The following is a 13,788-nucleotide window of genomic DNA, read 5'->3' as shown; positions in this document are numbered from 1 at the left end:
GATAATGATTCTAAGGAGCCTTTTAGGCATTGTTTTAAATCAGTGCTTTTCCCAATGTACATCAAGTGCCTTTCAATGTATTTCTACATTTAAACTGAGGATGACTGGTGAAAATGTTGGGCACAAGCATAATTAAGTGGTGTTCTATACCAACAGTCTTTGCAGTACTCAGCACTGCAGTACCTACACAGGATTAAAGGGACCCTTTTTCACACTGTCGTACTTGTGCAGACACCCAACTGAAGGATCACATGGTTTCCCTGGCACATCTCCACCTCTTCGCAGGCACTAGTGTGGAAGACCCTGCAGGTGAGGCAGAAAACCTCAGGGTCTGGATTTGCAGTTTTGCAACAGCCATTAAAATGAATGGGCAGAGGGGTAGAGCTTCTTGCTTCAAAGTCATCAAGTGCATCCTTGTGAGGTGGAGACACCTCCATCTCTATGGCTTCCTCGCCTTGGTAATAATCCACTGCTCTCGCTCTGCTCCTGTAGGACTGTCACCATCACTAAGTTTACTTTATGGCCCTCTTATTTGCACATATCCAGAAGGGGGCAGCTCACGCTATGAAAGATATTGCAATTCTTGCAATGTTGGACAGATATTCCAAGACTAGAGTAGGACTTCATGCAGCTGCAGATCTGACTGTCCCCTGGAGACAGGGGAGGCATTCCCTGATGCTTGTGCAGACAGCGAGTGTGAATCCACACTATCCAACACTGAGTTGGCCAACTCTTTATTTGGACTTGTTGCTGTGTAGATTACGCTCCCTCACCCCAGAGGCTGAGGTCAGACAGTTCTGCAACATTGTCTGAGCTATTTGCACCTGCATACAAAGCACACTGTTCTCGCTCAAGGCTAACCACAGCTTCCCAGCACACTTATCTGGGGCTAACTGTTACTTCCAGCACACACACACAGACACCCAGGCGCCCAGGCTAACAGTTGCTAATATTATATCACATGTGATATAGCATTGGGTTATAGTGCAATAAACACAAATCCTAACATTCCTCTCTAGGTTTCTTCCTAGGTTCCGGCCTTTCTAGGGAGTTTTTCCTAGCCACTGTGCTTCTACATCTGCATTGCTTGCTGTTTGGGGTTTTAGGCTGGGTTTCTGTACAGCATTTTGTGACATTGGCTGATGTAAGAAGGGCTTTATAAATACTTTGATTGATTGATTGATTAATTGATGTTTCAAGTGTGTGCAGACGGACAGAGTATATTGAAGAACGGTGTGTAGAAAAATGATATGTCAATATCTAAGTATTAAGTATTTTAAAGTAAATTGTTATGGCTGTGTTGTTTTAAAAACCCAATATTGTTGTGGGTCCATCAGACCCGTGAACATTGGGTGAATAACAAAAACATGAACGCCACACAAGGGTTAAAAGAATTGAGAAAACAAGTGATGCAAGTGAAGATATGGTAGTAGATATGTAGTAAATGTTTGCTACCAGTCAAAACATACCCTGTGTGTTAAAAGGGTACATTTTGTGGCATTCATTGCCACAGTTGTAAACTGTATGACACAAGTCTCAAATAAATAAATAAAATGGATATTATTGTGGCTGCGGCAGAAAAGTTTTTGGGACTTGCAAGGGGTACTAGTGCTGGAATACATGCCTTCCCAGGTTCCACCAAAAAGTTGTTTGATTTAGTTTGTTTGATTTATTTATAATTTTCTTTGTATTTTGGTTAAAAAAAACGTATTTTGTTCAATTTTTGGGGAATCCTTTTCCATCCCGCACAGTAGATGGCGGAATGCACATTACATTGTGCGATCGCCAATATACCATAGAAGAACATAGAAGAAGAAGAAATGACAGGCTGTGATCTCTTGGTTTAGTTATAAAAAATCTTTGGTATTACACCCCACCCAGAAGACTGTCGAATCAGGTTCACGTTACTAAACTAACGTCACGATTACCTTCTCAAAGTCAGGGTATGAATCGAGAAATCTGCCTATTTTCCTCGAAAGTACGTAATGTCACGAATCCAAAGCTATACGATATTACAGAGAACACGTTAATTATCTCACATCTCGGAAAATATTTGTAATGTTATACTTGTTGTTCACGAAATTCATGCTAATGTTGGGGTTTTGAGCTAGCGCCCAATTGACTCCCATTCAACTCCTTGGAGAACTCGCCTTGTACCAGAATAGATCAGAATGCACCGCGCGGCCCATTGACAACGCACGGGCAACGTACACAATGGGCAATAATACGATTCCAATGGAGTTTCACATCTCCTCAAAATAATTTCAAAATATTTGTATAACTAAGATATACCATAGCCTCTCGTTTCCAATGGGAACAAATGAGTCATAGTGGGAAGAGTCAAGCACGAGCTAGAGAGAGCCTAGCGCGTTCCGAGAACATTTGCATATTTTTGTTAGGGAACGTCTACTCTGTCAAATGCGCTTGCGCAGTAACTCAATTCACTTTTGCACTCCTTCGAAACATAGCAATTTTTTTAATTTTTGGCAAAAGGTAAAGTCTACAAAACTTTATCCACTCTGTTCGTAACAGATTTTAGTTTTGGGAATAGAAAACAGAATTGAGACCAAATGTTTCATTGATGAGAAAATGTGCAGAATGTCCATCTTCTCCCATTGCTGGCCAATGGGCTTCCTCTCACTACCATATTTGGTAGTGAGTGGAAACGCCAAGCGGATTCTTCACATTTATACGTCCAGTAAAATATCTGTCTCATTGTTCTATCTATGGTATCTCTGTAGCTACTCACCCTAAACCTGTAACATCGATGAGCGTGATTTTAATGTTTGAACCCAACCAAAAGTTCAGAAAAGTTAACTGTCACGTAAACAGCTCAAAAAATGTGGGTGCACTCGATTTAGCTCAACCCCCAGCCCATCTTTGTTTAGATTTTTGTCATTTAGCAGACACTCTTATCCAGAGCAATTTACAGGAGCAAATGGGGTTAAGTGCCTTGCTCAAGGGCACATCAACAGATGTTTCACCTAGTCGGCTTGGGGATTCAAACCAGCGACCTTTCAATCACTGTCCCAATGCTCTTAACCACTAGGCTAGCCTCAAAACCGATTCATGAGTAATTATGGGTTAAAACAGATGGGTTGGCTTAGATTGTTGACAACATGTAGCCTAAACTATATTTTGTCTCTAATGTTTATTGAAACATAAATACATTTGCACAATGAGCACTTGTTGTCTCTCAAATACAGCATTACAGTTCTTGGTTATCTAGGTAGCGAATTTGAGCCATATTGGCATTGACATGAAATCAGTCAAAACACCTCAAAACAAGACATGGTATCAAGAACAACATTAAACTAGCCACCTTCTATTCCCTACATGTATTGTCATTTTCGAGAAGTTCTCAGCTAACCAATCTATAGCACAGCCATAAAGTAAAGTGGGAAAAATTATGAAAACAAAAATAAGCTTTTTGGTCTCAAAGTGAAAATCTGCATCTTTTCAACATCATAATTATTATCTCCAGCACAAAACCAGTGTCTACATATGTGAAAACACAGCGTTTCTATGATCTGTGGTTGAAAAGATAAGAAGAAATCTTTTTTTTATTTTTTTTTTTAATAATGAGAAATCACAGAATAGGATTAAAATAAAAAAATAAACAGTGATTTTCAAAGCTTGCAACGACTTTCTAGCCAGGGGGGTATTTTCTTGCTCCCCACGTCAAAGTTTGAAAATCACTGTTTAAAATAATTAACTTTTTATAATGTCATTGGGTAGAACTTTTTAAGTTACATGTTTTTCTACAAAACATAGAAATGTGTCATTTTCACATATGTAGACACTGGTATTGTGCTGGAGATAATGAAAATGAGGTTGAAAAGGGGTGCAATTGCCCTTTAATTTAAGGTTAGGATTAGGCATAAGGTTAGCAGTGTGATTAAGGTTAGGGTTAAGGTTAGGGTTAGGTTTAAAATATGATTTTAAGAATAAACATTTTAGAAATAGGCAAGGTCACAACCATATATTTAGAGAGTTAGGCCAACTTTTAGAATGTTGAATATTGTTCTAATTCTAGACATTCAGTTACATACCATTGTTTAAACATTCCCCATCTAATGTTAATGACGGCTGCCATAGAATGTTGTAGTGTCATGTAAATGCATTGTAATGCTCATTGTAGACATTCAGTTTTATAGTATGTTTTTTAATACTCTCCTAATGTTAATGGGAAGCTAACATGTCTGACATAGAATGTTGAAGTGTCATGTTAATGCATCATAATGTTGAAACTGCCTTGGCCAAACTCGCTAAATACATGGCTCTGGGCGGGGTTTATTCCTTTGTGGCTGTGTTAACTAGTGAAGACCCACTGAATCGGAATGAACAAAAAAATTATGAATATTCATACTACATTAATTAATAAGAAATTTATTTGCATTTTTTATTTAAATGTTAATTTAAAGAAATATACATACTCAAAATACAGCCTATGAATTTAATATATTAAATATCTGTAATATTTGCGAGAAAGAGAGAGAGACAGAGAGAGAGAAGTGAAAGGGGAGAAGGGAGATGGGAGGTCAATTTGGTTTTGCCGTTGTTCTTTCACCTGATACGGGCGTGGCTTCAGTGACACTGGTAAAAGGGCGGAACTGTGGCCCTTGTTATTTGTTTAAAGGTCCCGGGTGGTACAAAGTACTCTCCATAGACTCAGACTGTCAGCGGTGTTTAAATTCCTTTGTACAGTCCTTTGGACCTATTCAGCATGTCAAACGCGGACAGAGTTGTGTTAGCTCTCGGTGGAGCAGGAACAGTGGGCTCTGGAATAGTTAAAGCACTCCTCGACAAAGGTAAGATGTCCTTATTGAGATAAGGAGCATATGGAGTCTTGAAACCATTACACCTGCCTCAAGACAATGCCCCCGCCCACGGTTAATGGGCAGGATTAAATATTGCAACATAATCTATAATTTCCTGCGTGCAAAATATGTAGGATATATGAAGAGGTCTAATAAATCTTATGCTGTGTGCGCCACTTGCCATTGGTCGTTGTTGGGTGGATCAAATTGGCTCTGCTAGGAAGTAGTTGTTTTGTTTGTGTTTCTCAAGTTATGTTGGGTAATAGATAAACGATTTTTGAGTAATTGAGGGGAAAAAAAGATGAGGCTCCCGTTCGTTGCCAAGGTGAATTGTCACCGCGCGTAAAATAACCGGCCTCTCCTTTACGCACAGATTTCAAGTTGTGATTCTCCTAAGAATGTCCAAAAACTTGATGTTGTCTTGAACTCCAACTAGCAGTTAACATCGGGAGCAATGTGAATACATTGTTGTATTTCTTCAAAAGTGCTGGTAGCCTAGCATAAGCCTGTGTATCTTGGTTTAACGTTCACATAGGTCGCGATAGACGCGATAGATAATAAAATGTATGGTGAATCGAAATACCACGACGAGTTGATTGATTGGTATAGCCCTTTTTTAAATTTATACCACACTGTCATTCCTCAGGTGACAGTTGCCTTAAGTGTCCATCACTTGTCAAGTGAACATTCTGGTTTCTTGAAAATTGTGTTTTGTTGAATAGTATAATATATTGTCCATGACACTCTACAATGTTAAATAAAATATTTAGCAATAAGCAAACCCATCTACTGCAGCAAAATTACCCTTCTGTTTGCCTGATTGTGACTGTGTACTGTCCATGTTTCAAGGTTTCAAGGTGGCTGTCATCTCCAGAGACAACAGCAGATTAGAGAAGCTCAGGGGGTTTGTTTCGCCCTCCGTCCGAGACAACCTCACTACCCTAGTCGGGAATGTTGGTAAGAGCACCCATTCACACTCCTTGGCAGGTGACAACATTTGACATAGACATATTTTAGAAATGAGAGTATTGTTGAATGTATCCCATATCCCCAAAAAGTAATGTATGGAAACACCTCTCAAACTCTGTTACTCTTCGTCTCAGGTTCAGAGGAGGGGGCAGAGGTGGTCAAGCACGCCCTTCTGAAGTCTGTTGGCAAGGTGACAGACATTGTGTCATCTCTGGGATTCAGCTGGTGGCAGGGTGGACCTCCACATACCCAGACTCTGAAAGAACTGCACTGGGTGAGTCTTCAACACACCTCACTGACTAATCCATGATCCAGAGTTTACCATCCCCATTATCTGTTAAACTGTCATGATTTCATAGTTTTAAATCTGCACTCCACAACCTTCCTCTCTTTTCTGTTAGTTCCACATCTATTTAGATTTCCCTCTCGTCTTGAATTCTTCCTCTCTCACTACTTTAATCTGTATTAATCTATTTTAATACTTCTCATCCACCCATAGGTGATTGAGACATTGCTGTTTAGCACCTTTGTATCATGGAAGGTCTTCTTTCCGCTGGTGAGAGACGACCCCAACTGCACCTACACCTTTATCACAGGTGAGTCTCCCACCTGGGCCCTTCCTCATCCCAGCCAGTACAGTAGTGTGTGTTCTGTGAAAGTGATTGGACCATTTGAGCGACATCGGCAACACCTGTTAGTACACGTCTTGAGGAACAACTTTCTTCCCCGCTTGATAACACAAGATTTTATCCTTGCACATTATGCTGAGTATGGCTTGGGGGTTATTGGGCAGTGATGTGTGCTGTGCTGCAGGTGGTGCTGGAGAGAAGCTGTTGATGCCAGGTACAGGGTTCCTGACTGTTGGCGCCGCCAGCACCCTGGCATTTTGTCAGGTACTACGAGAGGAGTACCCAGAAGTGCCTTGTAAACTCAACCAGGTGTGGCCAAGTTCTATAATGTAAACTCCCATTGTTTAGTTAGCATGATCCTTAATATACACTAGCTATCAGTTGCAGAACTTGTCTCAATCTACCCAAATAGCAATTGCCAGTAAAAGTTGTCTGCAACATTGTGATCCTGAATACACCCTTCCCTTGTCTTGTTGGTTCATATACACTGAGTATACAAAACTGCTCTTTCCATGAGACTGACCAGGTGAATCCACGTGACATCTATGATCCCTTATTGATGTCACTTGTTAAATCTACTTCAATCAGTGTAGATGAAGGGGAGGAGACAGGTTAAAGAAGGATGTTTACGCCTTGGGACAATTGAGACAGATTGTGTATGTGTGCCATTCAGAGGGTGAATGGGCAATACAAAATATTTAAGTGCCTTTGAACAGGATATTGTAGTAGGTGCCAGGCTCACCGGTTTGTGTCAAGAACTGCAATGCTGCTGGGTTTTTCATGCTCAACAGTTTCCCAAGTGTATCAAGAATGGTCCACCACCCAAAGGAAATCCAGCCAACTTGACACAACTGTGGAAGCATTGGAGTCAACATGGGCCAGCATACCTGTGGAACACTTTTAACACCTTGAAAAGTCCATGCCACGATTAATTGATACTGTTCTGAGGGCAAAAAGTGGTGCAGTTCAATATTAGGTGTTCCTAATGTTTTGTACACTCAGCCAATCTGCTGTACACTATCATTAACCAACAGTTGTGGAAAATGTACCCAATTGTCATACTTAAAAGAAAAATGACAAGTGAAAGTCAGTAAAATCCTTCTTGAGTAAAAGTCTAAAACTATTTGGTTTTAAATATACTTAAGTATCAAAAGTAAATGTATTTGCTAAAATATACTTTTAATAAAGTATAAATAATTTCAAATTCTTTAAGAAAACCAGACAGTGCAATTTTTTAAATTTATGGATAGCCAGGGGCACAAAACTATCAGACATAATTTACAAACGAAGCATTTGTGTTTAGTGAGTTCGCCAGATCAGAGGCTGTAGGATGTTCTCTTGATAAGTGCGTGAACTGGACAATTTTCCTGTCCTGCTAAATGTAACGAATATTTTTGGGTGTCAGGGGAAAATATATGGCATAAAAAGCACCTTATGGAATGTTGTGGAGTCAAAAATATAAATAGATTCTAAAAAACAACTTAAGTAGTACTTTTACTTAAGTACTTTACACCACTGTTAACCAATGCCAACTGGCTTCCATTCACTTGCTCTCTCAGGTAAAGATCAACACAGGTGTGGCTCCTGCAGAGCGCATGGCTCCTGGTTATCTGAACCACCTGGACCTTGGTGAGGCTGTGGCCACGTTGGTGGAGAGAAGGAACACCACCCACACAGTGTTCCCTGTCAACTCCCCGGCAGACTTAAAAAACGTCATTCTCGAGGGTAACCTTTAAGGCTTCCCTGCTCTGTCATAAGTCCCTGCAGACTCAACTATAGTGCTTGAGTCATTCCACATCCATTTTACTGTATAGTCAGTAATGTGATTTTCTTTGCATGTCATATTATAACCCTAACCCTGTAAGGAAGATGCCAAGCTTTGTGAATTCATGCCAGATTCTGCATAGTCCTTAATTGTTCCAGTGTTCATGCACTAATAACCACATAATGCACTACCTTCCTGGATGTCAATGGAACTGTGCAGGTGCACAGTAGATTATTTAGATGCTCTCTATTGGGGAAGTGCAGGATGACTCTGAGATGAGGCAGCAAAAGACGGCGTGGGGACAGGGAGGGTAGACTGGGGGGGTGGCACATTTCTGTCCCCCTAGCGTGACTCTCTGTCCTGTTAACAGGCGCCCTCCACCCAACCCCTTTATCTGGGACAGCACATCCCATAAATAAACAATGCGGTGGGAGGTCTGATAGAGGGAAAATAAATATCACAGAGTGCATTGTCTTTGTTTTACTGTTCTGTTAATGGCATACATGCTTAAGCAACAAGAATGTATATTTGTTATGCCAATAAAGAAACCTGAATTGTGTCAAGGCAACGCTAACTAAATGAGGGGGGCTTATGCAGTTGGGTCAGAGGTTGTTGGCAGTGGTTTTGTTTTGACCGTGTCGGCTGACAGCTCAATTAGGCCAACTTTGAAAGAACAGCGGGGGAGAATCCGCCAGTCTCTCACTCCATCACACAAAACATTTACATACACTAATGCCTACATACCCTCCTATGATGCCCTTTCTTATTCTAATAGAAAAATATTAATATTTTGTAGGGAGAGACCAAGGAGGGATGGTAGTGGGCTTACAAGTTCTTACAAGGCAGGTCAAATTGTGAATCAGCCTCTAAAAGAGGGCAAAGGGAGGAGGAAGAAGGGTGAGAAGGGATTTTTGAATGTATGGGAAAAGGACAAAGGTAACATTTTAAGGAGAAGAAAGAGTATTATGATGGTTCTATGGCACCTGACCTCATTTGACATATCATTAAGAGGCATTGCAGTAGACCGAGCAGACATAACTACAGATGTAATTCAAAAAGTACTGAAATTGATTCAAATGCAGCTGATTAATTGCACTACTTAAGTGTAATATGTTAATGCCTGGGCTGGGCCTATACCTGATGACACAACAAATCACTTAGGACAGGCTGAAGCCATGGTAAGGAGCAAAGCAGAACAGTTAAAGTGGGCGTCAAATTTCCCCTCTGGTTTTGAGAAAAAAATTGGACTGACCCACACTCCTCAAAACATAGGAATCAGCTGAGGGATTGAACTATTGAAACAGACGGAAAAACAAATATGAGACGTTGGCCGTATCATGCTCCCCTTTCCGTGCGAGTGTAGCAAGTCCTTACCAAAACGCTTATTTAGTTTAACATTTCTAAAAACACATGCCTCACATTCACAGGCCAAAAGACACCACAACATACAATCAGGCTGACAAACAGACAGGCAACAGATTAACTTGATACATTCTGGGAAACTGGGAAAATACCATTTCAATTTCGTATAAGAACATGTGTGCGTGTGTATCATTTAAGCACATGCAAGTGTTTGTGTGTGTCTTAGTTACAATTAATCTTAGTTACGATGACGTGTGTGTGTAGTCCAACATATGACAGATAGGGGAACAACTCCTAGAGTAGTGTGATGACAGAGAGAGCAGAGTGATCTGTTTAATTCTGTATCTATTAAAAACAGATGGTCATTTGGTGTTTTTGGAAACCAGTGATAGGTTTACTCACTCCAAAGACATTTGTCACATCTGTGGCCAGCTCTGAGGTCAGAGGGAGATGGAAATGGCAGCTAATTGCATGCAACCATCATCAGGGCGTGGCCACACACATAGTTTATCAGGTAAGTTCCCAATATTGACGTGAACAGTAGATGTCAGCAGGCAGTGACAAATGCACTGGGTAGCTGTCATTCATGCTTTCCAGGGCACTGGCCATGGTCAAGTCAAGTTCAGCCCTACAATGTCATCCTAGGGCTTCCTATTGCTGCTCCCGCTGGTATAGATCACACAATAGAGCAAGGGCACTACACCCCACACATGGTTATAGGCTGATATAACAGACAACCAGTGGTGCAGTCCTTGGGGTCTGGATTGTTATCTGTCCAGGTTATAGCAGCAGCCACCCCCCATTCTAGTTAAAGGGAATCCCTCAGTGTCCCCCATCATGAATTCTGCTGCTGCACCTCCAAAGGTGCTTCTAACATGTATTGGCTCAGGGGTGTAAATACTTAATGTCAATTAAATATTTCGGTATTTCAGTTTCAATAAATCAGCAAACATTTCTAAAAACATTTTTCACAATGTCATTCTGGGTTATTGTGTGTAGATGGGTGAGAAAAAAAGTATATTTAATCCATTTTGAATTCAGGCTGTAAAACAACAAAATGTTGAAAAAGTCAAGGGGTGTGACTATATGTGAATATATATATACAGTACCAGTCAAACGTTTGGGCACACCTACTAATTCAAGGGTTTTTCTTTATTTGTACTATTTTCTACATTGTAGAATAATAGTGAAGACATCAAAACTATGAAATAACACATAGTGCTACACTATGGCTTGTACTCCCTGTTCATCCACGACTGCGTGGTCAAACACAACTCCAACACCATCATTAAGTTTGCTGATGACACAACAGTGGTAGGCCTCCTATAGGCAGGAGGTCAGAGAACTGGCAGTGTGGTGCCAGGACAACAACCTCTCCCTCAATGTGAGCAAGACTAAGGAGCTGATCGCGGACTACAGGAAAAGGCGGGCCGAGTAGGCCCCCTTAACATTGACGGGGCTGTAGTGGAGCGGGTCGAGAGTTAAGTTCCTTGGTGTCCACATCACCAACAAACTATCATGGTCCAAACATACCAAGACAGTCGTGAAGAGGGCACGACAAAACCTTTTCCCACTCAGGAGACTAAAAGATTTGGCTTGGGTCCCCAGATCCTCAAAAAGTTCTACAGCTGCACCATCGAGAGCATCCTGACCGGTTGCATCATAGCCTGGTGTGGCAACTGCTTGGCATCTGACCGTAAGGCGCTACAGAGGGTCAGAGGAAAGCCCATAAAATTGTCAGAAACTCCAGTCACCCAAGTTATAGTCTGTTTTCTCAGCTACTGTTTCTCAAGCGGTACCAGAGCGCCAAGTCAAGGACCAAGAGGCTCCTCAACAGCTTCTACCCGCAAGCCATAAGACTGCTGAACAATTAATAAAATTGCCACCGGACAATTTACATTGACCCCCCCTTTTGTACACTGCTGCTACTCGCTGTTTATTATCTATGTATAGTCACTTCACCCCCACCTACATGTACAAATGACCTCAACTAACCTGTACCCCCGCACACTGACTCGGTACCGGTGCCCCCTGTATATAACCTCATTATTGTTATTCTTATTATGTTACTTTTATATTATTACTTTTTATTTTAGTCTACTTGGTAAATATTTCCTTAACTCTTCTTGAACTGCACTGTTGGTTAAGGGCTTGTAAGTAAGCATTTCACGGTAAAGTCTGCACTTGTTGTATTCGGTGCATGTGACAAATAAAGTTTGATTTGATATGGAATATTATAGTAACCAAAAAAGTGTTAAACAAATGAAAATATATTTTATATTTGAGATTCTTCAAAGTAGCCACCCTTTGCCATGATGACAGCTTTGCACAATCTTGGCATTCCCTCAACCAGCTTCGCTGGAATGTTTTTCCAACAGTCTTGAAGGAGTTCCCACATATGCTGAGCACTTGTTGGCTGCTTTTCCTTCATTCTGCGGTCCGACTCATCCCAAACCATCTCAATTTGGTTGAGGTCGGGGGATTGTGGAGGCCAGGTCATCTGATGCAGCACTCCATCACTCTCCTTCTTGGTCAAATAGCCCTCACACAGCCTGGAGGTGTGTTGGGTCATTGTGCTGTTGAAAAACAAATGATAATCCCACTAAGCGCAAACCAGATGGGATGGCGTATCGCTGCAGAATGATGTGGTAGCCATGCTGGTTAAGTGTGCCTTGAATTTTAAATAAATCACTGACAGCGTCACCAGCAAAGCACACCACACCATCACACCTCCTTCTCCATGCATCACGGTGGGAACTACACATGCGGAGATCATCCATTCACCTACTCTGCGTCTCACAAAGACACGGCGTTTGGAACCAAAAATCTCCAATTTGGACTCATCAGACCAAAGGACAGATTTCCACCGGTCTAATTTCCATTGCTTGTTTCTCTTCTTATTGATGCTCTTTAGTAGTGGTTTCTTTGGAGCAATTCGACAATGAAGGCCTGATTCATGCAGTCTCCTCTGAACAGTTGATGTTGAGATTTGTCTGTTACGTGAACTCTGTGAAGCATTTATTTGGGCTGCAATTTCTGAGGCTGGTAACTCTAATGAACTTATCCTCTGCAGCAGAGGTAACTCTGGGTCTTCCTTTCCTGTGGCGGTCCTCATGAGAGCCAGTTTCATCATAGCGCGTGATGATTTTTGCGACTGAACTTACAGAAACGTTCAAAGTTCTTGAAATGTTCCGGATTGACTGAACTTCATGTCTTAAAGTAATGATGAACTGTCATTTCTCTTTGCTTATTTGAGCTGTTCTTGCCATAATATGGACTTGGTCTTTTACCAAATAGGGCTGTCTTCTGTATACCACCCATACCTTGTCACAACACAACTTGTCACAACACAACTCAGCAAAAAAAGGACCCTGTCTTTCAAAGATAATTCGTAAAAATCCAAATAACTTCACAGATCTTCATTGTAAAGGGTTTAAACACTGTTTCTCATGCTTGTTCAATGAACCATAAACAGTTCATGAACATGCACCTGTGGAATGGTCGTTAAGACACGAACAGCTTACAGACGATAGGCAATTAAGGTCACATATATGAAAAATTAGGACACTAGAGAGACCTTTCTACTGACTCTGAAAAACACCAAAAGAAAGATGCCCAGGGTACCTGCTCATCTGCAGGAATGTGCCTTAGGCATGCTACAAGGAGGCATGAGGACTGCAGATGTGGTCAGGGCAATAAATTGCAATGTCCGTACTGTGAGACGCCTAAGACAGCGCTACAGGGAGACAGGACAAACAGCTGATCGTCCTCGCAGTGGCAGACCACGTGTAACAACACCTGCACAGGATCGGTACATCCTAACATCACACCAGGTACAGGATGGCAACAACAACTGCCAGAGTTACACCAGGAACGCATAATCCCTCCATCAGTGCTCAGACTGTCCGCAATAGGCTGAGAGAGGCTGGACTGAGCGATTGTAGGCCTGTTGTAAGGAAATTAACTCTGACGCCTTTTTTTCTCTCCGTTGTCAAGAGGGGGGCCGACAAAATGTTGGAGCAGTGATTGTTGGAATGGTGCAGGGATTGTGTCTTGCAATGAGAGAAGGCTTGGACTGAGTACAGTCTGTTATGGCATAATGGGCCCTGATAGGACCCGGGCTCTGACAGGGATTTCATCTTTTATGTAGGTGACAAGGTAAGTGGACTGGAAGAGATTCAACGGGACTTGCAGTGAGCAAGAGATCTGCATTAAAGTTATTCATGTTCTCCACAGGCGAGGG

The 13,788-nt window shown here is 41.5% G+C and overlaps 1 protein-coding gene across 1 annotated transcript; it reads left to right on the top strand.

Annotated features, from left to right (window-relative positions):
- Positions 1–4,651: 4,651 nt before the first annotated feature.
- Positions 4,652–8,742, top strand: si:dkey-238o13.4 (uncharacterized protein LOC560780 homolog). Its single transcript, XM_039018089.1, has 6 exons — positions 4,652–4,811; positions 5,670–5,777; positions 5,924–6,063; positions 6,289–6,385; positions 6,603–6,727; positions 7,978–8,742. Exons 1-6 carry the CDS (start codon positions 4,727–4,729, stop codon positions 8,152–8,154), a joined length of 732 nt encoding a protein of 243 aa, XP_038874017.1. The 5' UTR covers positions 4,652–4,726; the 3' UTR covers positions 8,155–8,742.
- The last annotated feature ends 5,046 nt before the right edge of the window (positions 8,743–13,788 follow it).

This window comes from Salvelinus namaycush, chromosome 21 (genome assembly GCF_016432855.1).
Source record: "Salvelinus namaycush isolate Seneca chromosome 21, SaNama_1.0, whole genome shotgun sequence".
Taxonomy (NCBI): Eukaryota; Metazoa; Chordata; class Actinopteri; order Salmoniformes; family Salmonidae; genus Salvelinus; species Salvelinus namaycush.
Note: the sequence above shows the minus strand (reverse complement) of the source record. Positions and strands in the feature narration are given on the sequence as shown.

Coding starts and splice junctions, on each gene's coding strand:
- si:dkey-238o13.4 (XM_039018089.1), top strand. CDS start 4,727: ATGTCAAACGCGGACAGAGTTGTGTTAGCTCTCGGTGGAGCAGGAACA. Junction 6,064..6,288: donor CTCTGAAAGAACTGCACTGG/GTGAGTCTTCAA, acceptor ATCCACCCATAG/GTGATTGAGACATTGCTGTT. Junction 6,728..7,977: donor TGCCTTGTAAACTCAACCAG/GTGTGGCCAAGT, acceptor TTGCTCTCTCAG/GTAAAGATCAACACAGGTGT.